Source organism: Hippichthys cyanospilos, chromosome 21 (assembly GCF_059441005.1).
Source record: "Hippichthys cyanospilos isolate Australia breed blue-spotted pipefish chromosome 21, RoL_Hcya_1.0, whole genome shotgun sequence".
Lineage (NCBI taxonomy): Eukaryota > Metazoa > Chordata > Actinopteri > Syngnathiformes > Syngnathidae > Hippichthys > Hippichthys cyanospilos.
Genome location: NC_142389.1, coordinates 12,615,001 through 12,630,000, shown reverse-complemented (window position 1 = coordinate 12,630,000; position 15,000 = coordinate 12,615,001). Strand labels below are relative to the sequence as shown.

General features: G+C 39.2%; 3 protein-coding genes across 8 annotated transcripts in view; all 3 read right to left on the bottom strand.

Moving 5' to 3' along the window:
* trim71 (tripartite motif containing 71, E3 ubiquitin protein ligase) overlaps positions 1–56 on the bottom strand; it is a 60,431-nt gene extending 60,375 nt beyond the window's left edge. For both annotated transcript variants that reach the window (XM_088405564.1, XM_088405563.1), the window contains exon 1: positions 1–56. This exon is cut by the window's left edge and continues 1,578 nt beyond it. The gene's annotated coding sequence lies outside the window, so the exon portion shown is untranslated.
* Positions 57–1,957: 1,901 nt separating this feature from the next.
* Positions 1,958–13,970, bottom strand: topaz1 (testis and ovary specific TOPAZ 1). Of its 5 annotated transcripts, XM_088404193.1 has the most exons (21): positions 13,663–13,970; positions 12,173–12,339; positions 10,761–12,043; positions 10,631–10,677; positions 10,356–10,453; positions 8,726–8,775; positions 8,594–8,661; positions 8,449–8,507; positions 8,162–8,248; positions 7,158–7,215; positions 6,872–7,023; positions 6,620–6,712; positions 6,432–6,535; positions 4,074–4,143; positions 3,820–3,991; positions 3,622–3,722; positions 3,279–3,444; positions 3,049–3,201; positions 2,701–2,904; positions 2,404–2,590; positions 1,958–2,353 (listed from the first exon to the last, which is right to left on the bottom strand). In XM_088404193.1, the coding sequence occupies exons 1-21, from the start codon at positions 13,907–13,909 to the stop codon at positions 2,137–2,139; spliced, it is 3,783 nt and encodes a 1,260-aa protein (XP_088260319.1). In that variant the 5' UTR covers positions 13,910–13,970; the 3' UTR covers positions 1,958–2,136. The 5 variants fall into 5 exon arrangements, with proteins under 5 accessions (XP_088260319.1, XP_088260316.1, XP_088260318.1 ...); XM_088404190.1 differs by having other exon boundaries at positions 10,761–12,339; XM_088404192.1 differs by having other exon boundaries at positions 1,958–2,335; positions 10,761–12,339.
* A 1,009-nt stretch (positions 13,971–14,979) lies between these two features.
* LOC148406643 (uncharacterized) overlaps positions 14,980–15,000 on the bottom strand; it is a 13,770-nt gene continuing 13,749 nt past the window's right edge. Inside the window, exon 7 of the mRNA XM_088405600.1 lies at positions 14,980–15,000. This exon is cut by the window's right edge and continues 487 nt beyond it. The gene's annotated coding sequence lies outside the window, so the exon portion shown is untranslated.

Below are 15,000 nucleotides of genomic sequence, written 5' to 3'. Positions count from 1 at the left end.
GCTGAGAGTAGGAGGTCCTACGGGCTCGTGTAGCCCTTGCTGTGGATCTGAGCGTAGCTCCAGTTCGACTGGAGGAAAAAAATGGATTCACTTCCGCTGCAGGGACTAGGGAGGAAGGGGAGGGGCGGACGTGGGGGTGTGCTCACCACAGGCTCGTACCCGAGTCTCGGTGTGCGCGTGCGCGCGAACGATGTTAGCGTTTTTGTTGAGCAAAGAAAATGCTGGCTATGTGTTGCTTCTGGAAAAAAAGATCGATTACTTTTGACGCTGTTTCAATTGAATGATACTGCTCTAAGCTAGAGTCATTCATTGTATTTAATTTCAAGTCCCCAGGACGTCACCGTAACCCGACAGCGGATCGCGCTAACATGATTGATGCTAAAATTGTTGTGCCGTCTAACTAGACTATTAATTTGAAATAACACTTTTAATATATAGTACATTGTACTGTTTACCGCGTCAAGTATGAATCGCAAATCAAATTATGGCCTCGACATGAGAGTCCAACACATAATCGCATACATCAGTCATGTAACAACAAAAAGTATGAAACATAATTTCTTTAACCTTTTTATTTTCATCTCATTAACGCCTACACACAATTTAAATAACTATTAAAAAAAGTAAATTACACGGCCGAATTGAAAAATTAACGCAATCATTGAATTTAAATGTTGGCCTAATTTAGGCCGCCCGCTAAAACACGCACCACAAAATATTTGGTAAACGTGCTACTTTCCAAAATGTATTTCGTAGCTAGTATTTTTACTTACATTTTGCATTGCATTTCACGGAGCATAAACATGAATAAATGCACGCAAATTATACCATGCAGTACTTGTTTTCTAAAATGATGCTTATTGGATTGTTTATTTTTCATTCTATCTCTCAAATCCGTTATTTTTCTAAAACTTTTACATAAATAAAACTAAATAAATCAACTTTCGACATAGATCCGACACGACATGTAAAATTTGTTCATTTGTCCTTAGTCTAAATGGGAGTGCGGAGGGAAAAGTAGCTTCTAGGGCCCAAAGGATGACAGTGGGGTGATTTACAACAACACCCTAATGATTAAAACAAGATGGATTCGGTCGAGGCTTCCCAACAGGCCAGGGGTTATGCTGATATGCCATAGTGGGAAAACATTCCCTCTGATGGACTGCACCATGGAGCTTTCTCTTACAAACAAACCTTTCATCCATCTTCTCCATACTACTGTACATACAACCATAATAATGTCTCAGATTAATCCTGAACATGATAATTTAAGGACTCAAAACTTAAACAAATGATCCTGTCAACTTTTTTTTCTCCAGTTTACAGAGTAGTCTTTTATCATTTCCACAGGATCATATGACCCTTTGCAATGTGAATGAACATCAGACATACCATCCTGACCACGTGAAGGTCTGTGTTGGTTGCCAGAGGGAACTCAAACACACACACACACACACACACACACACACACACACACACACACACACACACACACACACACACACACACACACGTGTGTTCATGGCACTAAAATGAACATACCACCAGTCCATAAATGATTTTTGGGTCCATATGATTGTTTGGTGCATGAGAAACTGTCATTGTGATGTCATTTTTTTTTTTTTTTTTTTTTTTAAATCAAAACAGTTGTGTTTTGGACCTGAAAAACGCTTAATTAACATGATAAACCATGAGGTTAATTTAAACAGATACGGTACTTATTACAAGATTACCAGATGTAATTCCCCATACCTTATTCAAAGACAATCAGCTAACTATCAGTCTAGTTTGATGAAGATGAAGCTTAAAACGTGTTAAATCGGCTAATCCACATTTGATAAACAATGACTGTTCATAGTGCTACATGCTTACTCCCTCAACTCCCCAAAAATTGTTTTGCTAATTCACTAGGTTTGACCAGGCAAAATCATCATGAAAAATTAACACCACAAAGAAACATTGTGGAACAGAACTTTTAAAACATAACATTGAGAACATTTAATAAAAACAAAATTATGAACTGCGAACAATATTTAACCAACATTCACTCAGTAATCCAGTCACACTGGTGTGAAAAATCTAACAATTACATTTACTTGCTAACATTATTATTTTTTGTTTAACTTCCTTTAGGAACTAATTTATCCACACCTCATTCGCCCACACATGATTGCTGTGCAGCCAGCGTCGGGCCGAAGCAACGCTAAGAGTGAAAACTTGTTCCTGTGACGTATTCACAGCATTGTAGTGGACTTCTAACTTGGGCTGTGGGATGAGCGCTGCGGAGAGCAGGCGGCTCCCGCCTGAAATGTACTCACTTTCGCTCTCCTGACTCCTGGAAGGAGAAACAAGACTTATCATATGCGCATAAGCATGCATTCACATTCGTAAAAGAGCCGTTACCTCTTCAGGGTGACAGTGAGGCTGGTCGGTGTCGTCTCGGAAAGGGGGAGAATGACTGAAGCATTGACAGTGATTAACATCTCAAATGTGAGTGCTAGCTCAACCTCCCCCAATCGACTGGGAACAATCAGCGCCATGAAACCAGCGGGGGCCGATATGGCTGGGTAATAGCCAGCAGTCAGGCAGCCTAAAGGATACAGAAATAGGCAGTCAAGCCAAATGTAAAATAATAACAAAAAAAGTGTACTTATTAGTCATTTCTCAACACAAGGTACAGAAAATTTGTCCCCCACTTACACCTGAAGACCTTGCGTGCACGGAGCCAGTGGTTTTGCTTCCCCAGTTTTTGCAAAAGTGCCTGCAGCACAGCTCCATTCACTGGTACCTTTCTAGAGAGCATGAAGTCTACAGAGTCGGATGCTATAGGAAGCATTAGCCTGTCCACGCACGCTTGCAGGTGAGCATTAAACAGGGGGGTGTACCGAGAAATGTCTACTTGATCTGGGGAAACAGAAAGACACCCACCCAAAGGAACAACATCCCATTCATCCGTTTTCTGTCATGTTTAAGCTCATTTGGGTTGCAAGAAGGTATTTTTCTCAATGAATTGAATTTAACAAACGTGAAAAAAGTACGTTATCGTACCATTGGGCTCTTGAATTCCTGGGAGATTACACAGGACCTCAAATGCATCTCTGTGAGAGCCTCTCTCAGCCAGATGCAAAAGGATCCGGCTTCTATTCTCCAAGTCGGAATGGTGACATGGCCACACGTTTGAACTCATAAACCATTTGTTTTCTATGGTCAAAGATGGAAAATTTGCAACGTCGCAATCGGAAGTCTAGAAGACATCCTCTGCTTAACGGGAGAAATACCTCGTAGAGTTTTGAGAGCACCTTCCAGGCTGCCACAGAGGACGAAAAGCTCTGTCGCCAAAGTGATTATGTGGCAGCGTGACCCGCCGTCCTCATTGCCAAACAAACCTTTCTGCATCGAGTAGTTGACCTTTGATTGGGACAGCACTTCTACCACCCGCCGACCCTACCACACATACAAAGGCAGTTATCAAATTTCATGTGATTTTATTTGCTCTTCTACAAGATAGCAGATTAACCTGTTGCCAATCATGCAAAAGTATAGCTATGTGTTTAACTAGGTTCTGCAATATCAAAAAATGTATTCCACAAATTCCCAGTTTGTTCAGATGGGTTTATTTACCTTGGCCCACTGCTGTGTTTTATGGTATCTTAGCATGAGAGAGACTCCCATTCTGCCTATGAAACTCATCAACAGGGAGTTTGGATCTTCATTCTGGCAAACTACATGTGGGAATAGAATAAGAATTAAAACATTTGCTGAAGTGTATAAAGTGTTTAAACTTTTTTTTTTTTTTTTAAATAAAACAAGCATGATTACTCGTCTCAGTAAATGCCACAAACGGCACTGACAGCTTCTCTTTGGTCTCGGACAGAAGAGTGACAGCAATAGCTGCGCTAATGCGCTCCAGTTGGCCGGGATGTTGGCAGGTTGTGCAAATGAAGCGAAACGCTTCACCAAGGTGGCACCAGTCCCCTTGCTTTACACAAAGCTAGTTAACACAACAATGTTGGTACAAAGTTTCCTGAGTGATGCAAGAACCCGAGTTGTACTTGTGGACGAGTTTGACTAACCTCCATCTCCACAAGAGCATGGGCCAACTTTATGGAGTCTGAAATGGGCACACCAGTGGGCAGAGATAATCTTTGATAGAAAACAAGACGGACAGTTAACTAATTAGATCAGTCATAAAGTGAAGCAGAACAAAATAACTTAAGTATAATGTTATTCTCATTATGACGCAAATAACAAGAATCTCAGCATAACTGACATCCCCTCAAACATTTTTACTTCCTTATGAATGCCACAAAATGGCAACAAAGCTACCTTTCTATTAGACAAGGCTCCGGCCTGTCAAAATGAAGCGTCTCGCCATACTTCAACATAGTTCCCATTAGCACTGGGAATAAATGTAGACCAAATTGAATAATTCGACTTTAAAAATACCTCCTCTAAAATTAGTCGCCTCGTAGCGCTGCTGGAACCATGTTTGCGTCACCATTTTACACACTTTTCTTGCAGACATACAATGCAGCAATGGCAGAAAAGAGGGAGGGGGGCTCCTCCAAAAAGATGATATACAAAGACCATCCTGACATGAAGGCTCTATTGCTTCTTTGTGCACCACCTAGTGGCCGAAAGCTATTCGTGTGCTTAGAAACACTGAGTTTGTAGTTAGTGGGTTTTTATTAAAAAAAAAAAAAAATCATCATGTGGAGCATCACAAAATAAAGGAAAGAACTTCCAAAAAAGCACTAGGGGAGTATTATCAGAGAATATAATCTGTCACTCCAAATAATCTATAGTGGGTTGGTTTTAAGTGTTCACATTTAAACCAGTAGAGGACAGTCAAGTGTAACTTGACCAGTTTGCTTATCAAGAAGAGGAAAAATAACAGGAAGGTATTGACCTCATAATATCCAGCAAGGCCTTCTCTGCTAGCCTAACATAACCTGACATCATTATCATAACTATAATAAAGTATAACAATTATAATATGTAGCTATAATGAAAGTCAATTTTATTTTAAATTCGTTTTTACTGAATACATATATTGTATATATTTTTTATAATACTTGTCATGTAAGTCAATTTTATTTTAAACTCATTTTTACTAAACACATATATTAAATGTATATATTTTTTAATTCATAAAATTATTCTCCATATTCAGTTCTTTTCGTGTCATATTATATCCATTTGGTTACGCACCTTTCAGTGTAGTAGTTTTAAGTTGGAGTTTTTAGACAATTAGACTTCAGCTAACTTGTCGACAGGGTGTATGTAATCTGCTTTAGCCAGAAGCCAGGGCATTCGCATCAACACAGCGCGGGCTTCTGCGCAAGCGCAGATGGATATGTGAGCGGCCTGTATAACTTAATAGACAGCTGTAACAGCAAATCGAGTCATAAGATCACCATCAAGAGGCCTCACATTGAATGTGACGTGAGTGGATGGTCACTGCAGGAAGGCGGTGCAATGCTCAAAAAGCAAGCTACACGGTGTTGGCTTTGGCTAGAGGCGTAGCGTAGCTATTAGTTAATCTGCCCTGACACGGCCATATTTCTGACTGGGCTACCACAGGTGTGAGCTAACCCAGCCAAATAGCTCTGGTGGCAATACCTCGTTTGTTTGGTGTTTGAAGCGACACTGGATTTGCAAACTTCAATTGTTTAACCAAGGCAGCAACAAGGCACCAAAGCATGGCTGGACACACACGCTACGGTGCTTTTAAAAACTTATGGGGACACCCGAGTGGCTACACTGTACATCTCAGTGCCAAGAGAAAGAACATGAAGAGGTCAAGAAAAATTGGGAGGTATTGAAAAGACTGATTGATTGTGACCGCCATTTTTTTTTTTTTTTTTTTTTTAGTTTTAATATGTTTGTGTTATTTTATTTTGTTCATATTCAACTAATAGTAAAGAAATAAAATGATGTTCTTATATTAAACTGTGATCTGTGATTTGGACTCCATAAAATTTCGTGAATATTTATTTTAGTTTTGACAGCATCACGTATAATGACAAGTTTTAATGGCTGATGTGGGTCTACTGACGTCCAGTAATGCGTACGTGTGCTCATGAGGACTATTTATTCGGGTCTGACATCACAGAAGGCAAACGTGTGAACGTCACGACCCGCCACTGATAGACGATAATATATAATGAGGAGATCTATCCCTTTACTTCAATTTATATTCAATCTTAGAAAATTATGAAAAAATAAAAACAAAATGGGGGGGATTATGCAAAAGAATAATCAATTTTAGAAAGATGCAATATTGACAACTATAGTTCTTAGATACAGATGTGATCAACAACAACAAAAAAATATATATTTCTCTCATGTCTTAGGTCTGAACACAAAAACAGCAAAATACAAAAATCTGTGATAAGTAGCAAATAGATGAATATACAAGGCTAACTCACCTTTGATGAGCAGACAGGTTAGGATTCATCATCTTCTGGAATTCAGGAGTATTTTTAACATCATCAAAGCAATCCAAGCTTAGCACTAAATTTTCACTGGCCATCTGTCAGCAGATGAAAACCTTTCAACGCACGTGCCTAGTTACATAGCCACAATGACATGAAACGCATAAAATGTGTTCATCTACCTTGTAAGCTAGCTGCAGGAGGTGAGGCATAACACTCGTGAAGCCTCTCTCTCTTACAAAGGTGAAAAGGGCGCGCAAGAACTCCTGAGAAGGCTGACAAGAGAGCAAGAGAAATAGTTTCTTGTGAGTTTGTAATAAAGTTCTGGAATTGTTTTCTACACTGACAGAGGTACCCCCCAAAACTCAACATCTTCTGCCACCTGCTGGCTGACACACACCATTACAACGTATATGATATGAACTCAAACTGACCACTATCTTATGAGCCCAGGTGACACTCAGCACTGAGAGAACATCAGGTATGAGGCCTGCTTTCAGCATAGCCCAGAGGAGACAGAGAAACACAGGCATGGAGAAAAACATTCCTGGAGAATTGCCCTGGTAGTAGCTTGTGATCAAAGCTCCTGGGGGAAAAAAATCTGACATTATAGTTGTCATTCTAACTTGCAGGTGTATAGTGGAGAGTAGTGGAGTTTATTTATTTATGTTTTATTTTTATTTCTGGTTTGGGGGGGAGGAGATACATTTTAAGCAATACCTGCTTTCTGAAGGCAGTTTGGATTTTTGGTGAAGGAGGCCACAGTGTTGATACAAAACTAGAATGAAAACCAAAAAACAACCAAGTCACGCTTTACATTTGAAGTACAACAGGGGGTAGCATATATGATCAAATGACTTCAGCGCCAAGCATCTCACCCTTTGACAGTAAGCAGTACACAACACAAACGATCCAAATGTGATACAGATTAACTTTTGATGTTGTTTTGATTCCAAATGGACAAAAATGACATAAAATGCAAAAATGATGGGCGCTCAGACATGCGATTAAATACTTAGGAATTGTTTTAAATCAGGGGGATTTAAAGCATTTTAAACAAGAGTTTTGTTAAAAGAAAAATCCACTTATTCAGCCATTTTCAGCAGGAAAAAGTTATTTAATCTGTAATTAATTTGATAACTAATTTTTCTTAAAAATAATCTATTTTCAAGAGCACATTTTTTCCCACTGTCAGTTGAAAATGACGTTGCCTGCACTCAAGGTTCGAATAACGAGCAACCACAGATTACCTGTCGGTCATGTGATATTTCCAAAATGTGCTGTGATTAGTCATTACCAGAGTCTTGAGTAGAGGTGATTGCATTTTCCATTGACAGCATATGGGAAATGTGCTTTAACCTTGTGCAATATTTTGAACATTTTTGGTCATTCCACATCTCACTATTTTTTAGCCAAGGGGTGACACACTCCAAGTAGCATAATAATTAAGTGGTTGTGCCATGTTGAACTTTGACATGTTGTCACCATCAGTGAAATTTCAGCTCCCTAATGTCATCTTTCAATGCTTTCCCTCTGATGTGAAATGCCTTTGATGTAAAGATCAACTCTTTAGACAAAATACCGCACAAGGGTTTACGCCGGAGATAGACAACATTTTGCAAAACAGTTACTACATCTAGTAGTACTAGTTAAATTCAAACAAATTATGGGTTTGCCCAGGCGTTCGTCCCAAGGCACATTGCTGCTCACAGTCAAGCGTTTACCTCCTCGTCTCCTTCCATCGGCACGTGTAGAAAGCGGCACATCTTGTAGGTACAGGACTGCGATTCACTGAAGAACAGCCTACAGTACTAGATATTTAACAGGATGAAAGGAGTTCTGACACTGATCAAACAACTCTTGGAAACTGAGACAATCCATTCTGACCTCAATATGAAAGTTTTCTTTTTGTTGTGCAGTGCACTTGTTGCACAGTGTATTGTGTGCAGTTCAACTTGATACAAATGCAGTAGTCTGTATATTTACATTACATGAAATGATTGTTGCTTACTGATTTACATTTCGAACCCAAAGGCTCAGTTTTGTTTGCAGGCTTTGGCATCAGTGGACCTGTATAGAGAGAAAACAAAACAGATACATTAACTCAAGTTTACTAATCCCCAATACTGTATTGTGCTGCTTCAATTTCCACTCACGATTTTTCACTGGACGACATGAAGACATCCGATTCTGTGGTTTCTTCAGTGCCTCAAAGTGCACATTCCTTTTTAAAGAAGGATAATCAATGCAAAACTCGAACCAGTGAATGGGTTGAAATGAAATCATACCTTTTCTGGAAATGTCTTTTTTCAGGATTTCCGATGGCATAAGACTTGACCTGTTCAATAAGACACACAGCAACCATAAAAAATAAATTAAAAAAACTATATTTCAAAGTCATGGTTCTCAAACTGCAGTACGTGAAGGCAGTTCAGAAGTTTGTGAGATTTTAACAGAGTTCCTGAAGGTATCAGCAAATCTAGTTGAATTGTTTTTAATGCCATGACAGGAACATTACATGTTTCTTTTAAAATTAACCCCTGGGTGTCCGGGCATTTTTCAACTCACCTGGTCTTATTTTCACCCAACTTAGGCTGACTTTGAAAAGGTCATAACATCATCAAATGTAATGTATATATTTACATTCAACCCCTCAAAACATTCACTAACATTAGCCCGAAGACTTTTGCATTATGGGACTCTAGGCTAAGCCAATCATAAAAGTCTTTGAAAGGCTTGCAAATGGCATAAATTGCCCACTAGCGCCACTTGGTGGTTTTGGAGTGTCGACACAAAAATTTGTATTGCGTAACGAATTGCTGTTCTAAGGATTCATGCAAAATTCGAGGGAAATGTATGATAAAACATCAGGTTTTCAATATGTCCAAAATTGACAATATTTCCAATTTTGAAAGGCAGTAAATGAGCCCGACAAGGGCTAAATTTGATTCGACCTCCCGTTTGCAAACATTTGAAAAGGGACAGCAGCGTGGCATATTGAAAGTCGTCATTTTTTGACAATCCATGTAATATTTTAGCCTCCCGGTGTTTTTTTTGCTTTTCCTTTGTTATCACACATCAAAATGCCTGAGTTGGGTCAAAATTTGGGTTAAAAGCAAAATTTTTGAAACATGAAATAACTTATTGCTAAGTTGTGTTATCGTAATTTCTTTATAAAATGTATACATTTATTTTGCCAACTTTTATATGGACTAGTTTGGTCATTAATTACATAATTGTACAGCAGACAAGCAAGAAATAAAACGGAAGTAACATGATCTATCTTCTCTAGATTTTGAATAAAATAAGTTTAGAGATGTCACTACAAATGCGATGTACAAATGTAGTAGAGCACTGTTCTAAGTAGTGCTGCCAAAAGATAAAACCAATTGAGACATTAAGCTCTAATCAATGGTCCATGCTCTCTGTTGAAAATTTCTCTAGGTTGGCAAACAGCTTTGCTATGGCTTGCTACATTAGCATCTTTGCTGCTATCGTTAATAGCAGTCGCAACTGGGTGCTTTGCATTTATGTGGCAGGCTAAACTTGAGTTGTTTCTGTGGTAAGCAAGTTTTGTTTTTTTTTTAACAAAGAATGCCTACTTTGATCATAATTGCTGTCAGAACGTTTTTTTAGTTAAATTTCCCATTTATAAGGCCGACAATTCTTAAATGTGCTTCCGATTTCACATCTTACTTCCTGCTCAACCTCATACATACAACAGAAGTCTATGAGGTTATGGCAAATACTGGCTCCTGACACTGATTATAAAGTCCCCTCCAAATTTAAAAATTATTTGAGTTGGTTATGGGGTAATTGAGTTGGTTATGGGGTAATTGGCTGACAAATAATATTTCACAGGTGGTAGAACAGATCTTCTCAACGTTTTGAAAACCTTCCTTAGGTTTTACCCATTACCATTGGTTTGTCCTGGATTTCTTCCCTGAAAACAATTCTTTGGCTTTTGGGTGAGGTACTTTCTTTTTTTGGCCTCCACGGTCTGCTGGAGCTCTCCTCTGCAAAATTCAGAAGTGAGATAACTTGAGGCCGTTTCAGAAAAAAATATCACTTGTGTCTTCCTTTTGTTAACAATCCTAAGAGATTGCCTCGGATCTGTCTAACATAAAAATCAGATAAAACAATTTCTTGCTGTGTTCCACATCGTTTCAGCAATGTTCTTAAATTGGCCATACCGTTGTCTGGACTGTCGCACTGAAAATATATATTAACTGGGGTCCAACTGAAACACAAGTAATATAGTAGAGTATGCGGTCATAATAAGCTTGTGCCGACTGGGAGATGTAGTCAAATATTAAGCTTTACCTCTGTTTTAAAGTCGGCGATGCTCCATGTGCGGTCAAAGTCTTTGGGTCTTTTTGAAGTCTACTGGGAGCCAGTTTGAGCAAACTCTCCTGAGGCAGGTCGCCAAAGAGCTCCGAGTCATCATGATCGACATCAACAAGCAGGATATCGTGTTGATATGCCGTGAACTCATCCAAATCGCACAAGGGAGCGTCACCACCTGAACAGCTCTCAGTTGGACACCATTCAGCGTCTACTAGGTCAGATGAATTAGCAGAAGGTGGCTGAGCATCACAATTGAAGGCTTCACCATCATCATCGTTATCGGAGGAAGAGGTGGATTTGGAGAGATCTGGCGAATGGTTGGTGTTTCTCGTGTTTTCAAGTTCAAGTTGGATCGAATTTCTTTGTGCCTCATCGGCTTCCTCATTAGTTTCTACCAAAGAGGTGAATTTGGCAACATCTGGCGAATAGTTGGTGTTTATCGTCTTTTCAAGTTCAAGTTGGATTGATTTTCTTTGTGCCTCATTGGCTTCCTCATCAGTTTCTACCAAACGGCTGCTATCAATTGTATCACTACTTTGCTCAGCTGAGAGTGTAGCTTCTTTTGGAGTGAAAGAAATAGATGGGATTACTTCTGTTTGTGTTGAATCATTTCTAGAGTTTTTTGGGATTATTAATCCATTCATAACCAGTTGCTTGTTGTGCCATGAAATGTATGTGCGAGCACAGGAATCATTTCGTTCTCTGACATAGTGCCTTACTCTCTGGCAGGTGAAGGATGCTGGGTCGTCACCGAACGATCCCACTTTCTCTTTGTTGCATGTCCCAACTGTAAATTCTCCATGTGGCTGAATATGACTGTTTGAAGTGCTCCATTCGTTTTCCTCAATCGAAAGACAGTTAGGTTGAATGGTTTGCAGGTCTGTAGTAAGCCTAAGAGTGCCTTGATTCAAAAAATCCATGTTGAGATTTATTTCACTTCCATATATCACTGTCCCTATAGTGTCACATGCTCTCTGTGGGTTGGACTCAATGTTCTGCTCTCCTGTTGAGTTTCCAGGAAAGACGGAAGCTTGCAAGGTTGCAGGGACATTCTTGAAGAATGAACCAGTGGGACTGTTATTTATGTAATCATTGTCTGTGTACTCTCTCAGTTGTCGCTGGCTTTCAATTAGTCTACCACGTCCACAGACATTGTCAGATTGCAATTTTGGATGTGACATGGAATTTTGATGCTCCTCATTTCCATTGTGGTGCCCTGAACAACGGGACCTCAGCTTGAATCCAGCAGCTCCAATGTCCTGTTCAAAGCAATGTACAGACTTGGTCTTAAGACTCTCTGGTAGCACAAATCCACAATCATAACACCTTGCATCAGAAATTAAGAGTACATCACAAAGGTTGACTTTAGGGTTGAGGTTTCCATTTACTGCCTGACTGGCTTTTTGCCATTCTGGGTGAGGGACCAAGGTATTTTGCGCTTGCTTGACCATAGTCCTCTTCTGAGGAGAAATGAATTTACAGCCGCCACATAGCCCACAGCCAGAAGATCGAACAATTCTTCTCAAACAGCCATCTGAAACATTTCTCTCAAAATCTGCAAGTGAAAACAGAATTTTGTCAAGAAGCATGCACAGGCAAATAAAATTTGATAGATTAGTTCAGCAACATTTTGTTGGTATTGGTCTTAGTCTTAGTCACAAGACCAACTGTGATTGCAAAGCACTCAAACAAGCGTTACATTTTAAGGGTGGTCTAATTAATCTAATCCGTGGAACAATTGTTGGGCAATTTAATAACTTCATATTGAATCTGGAATTAAGTTTTCTAAATTTTTACCACTGTTTTCTTTGGATTATAAGACGCTACTTTTTTTTCCTCATCATTTGAGCCCTGCTGCTTATTGTGGCTTATCTGACTTTTTTTCTTTTTTTTTTTTGCTAGCCCCCAGGAGACAACGACGATGATAAACCAAATGGCTATATCTGTTAAAGGTGTCAATTTATGGAAAAACTATGAAATAGAACCTAAAAAGATGTGAATCAATGGCTGTGCTCCAAAAGAGTATGACAAATATAGTATTAAAAAATAAAAAATTGGTATAAATTGAATAAGATCTTGTATAAAAGTTTGTGAAAATAACAAATGACTGACCTTTTTTGACACATGTAACAAGGAGAAATATACATTTGGTAGAATTCCAAGTAACACACGATTCATTATGTATACTACTTTACGTATGACTGTATACCAGTGCCAGTACAAAATATTTTGGTAAACAGTATTTCTTAGTCAAGAGCATTAGATATTGATGTGTATCCGCTTTTCTATCATTTTTGATGTATTGGTTTTACTGCTGCCTGTGCTGAGATTTAAATCCAAATGTTAAATGCTTTTCAAACAAAATCTAGGGAACTATGCACATTTTGGCGATGGTCCAAATTTCCTAAAACCCCATCAATCCCAAATGGCCAGAAAAAGAAACGATTAGCACGCTGTTTTAGCATCTAAACATGCAATTAGCTTGAAAACGTATCGTATAACTTCGTGCCATTTCTTGCCCCTACAATACTTTTTTTTCGAGGGAGAATTTAATTCAACAAAAGAAAAAACAACGTTTAGTAAAACACCTTACTTGACGACCTTGGTTGTACAGAGTTAGGAATACTAGGCGCTCTGGCCTTCCTCGTCCGGCGTTACAAAATATCTCCGGTTTGAGACACACTCGCTAGAAGATTCTTGCTCTTTCGTTTCGTTTTAACGCTGACAAATTCGAGCGGTAAACAACATTTGACTTTCGCATGGTTCGAACCCCCCGCATAAACGGGCCTCACCAGAGAACCCTGAGTGGGTCGAAACAACTACGTATACTCACTTGCTACACAAGATCGCCCTTTGCGTAACAGCTCCAACTACGTACCTTGGAAATCATCGGGCACACAGGTGCTCCTCCCACCGCTGACCCAAAAACCTCGCTTAGGGCTGGCGACGGCGTCCGCTTTCTGCGGTCTGGTGCTTGGCTCCTTTAGAAAGAACGTCCCGTCGTGTATGAACTCTTTTGACATGTTCGGTTGAATTTTCAGTGTTCGTCGTGGTACCAGGTTCATGCGAGTGACGTCTTTCAACCCGGTCCGATTAAGTTTAATCTTTTTCGAAGATGGAAACATAATCGAAGGACCTCTCCTCGAAGTTCATGCTTTGGAATCGAACACTGAGCTAGAGTTGATTAAGACGGGACCGCCATAATTGGCTGTCTAAAAACGAAGGTGTGGCAACACCGCGCATGCGCGGTGGCTTTCGAACGCTATACCTGTGCTTATTCGCATCATGCACGTGCTCGAAATTCCAAACTACACTATTCCAAGTAACTGAGTGCACAATTAGGCGTTACGCCATATTTGAGGGGTATCCGAATGTCTAGGGTAGATACATGTAGGGCACTTAATTACCCAACATGCTTTTGGAAGAGTAATCGGGATTCGACGATTACTCAAGTTTAATAGAACATAATGCATTGCGAGTAATAAAAAGCCCACCGGTCTACTGCTTACAATAGTACAGAGCCCCTCTGGTGCCAGGATATTTAAAAGAAATGTATTTTTTTAAAGTAATCTAAGTAAACTTATACTTTGTCTATAATACAAAATTTAAATTCTTTTCCATACACAATACTGTTAAAAACACATTTTGCCAATTGGTCTGACTAAAAATTACATCTCAGGCAACAACAAATCATGGCTCAGCTTGTGAACGTCACATGAGCAAACACAGAAATCAGTGAGATATGGTCTTTATGAGCCTTCGCTTTTGACGTCATTTTTACTCAAGATCAAGTGGCAAAAGTTATTGAGCCTTAGCTTTTGACACCATTTTTACTCAACAGCAAATGGCCAGTTATCAATTGTACTTGAAAATATAGACAAAATACTAACTTTACTGCTAAGTTTAGTATTCCTTTAACACAAATGACAAAGACTACTACTGCAACTCGAAAAATGTATTTTAAGTACGGACTGAAATTTTAGAAAGAGAAAATGACTCAAATGTATGCAGGAGTCTAATATTGCACTTTACTAATAACGTCTATTTTTAGTTTCTGTTCGTAATTCTTGATATGTTGTTTCCATCCTCTTTGATGGTGTTTGTCCCCATTTGCTTTGCAGTCGAGTTGAAGCCAATCGCAGCTCCCCTGAAGCAGGAGACTTGAGACTTGTCACTGTCAATCGCAAGGCACATAAAAAAAACAAACAATTATCTT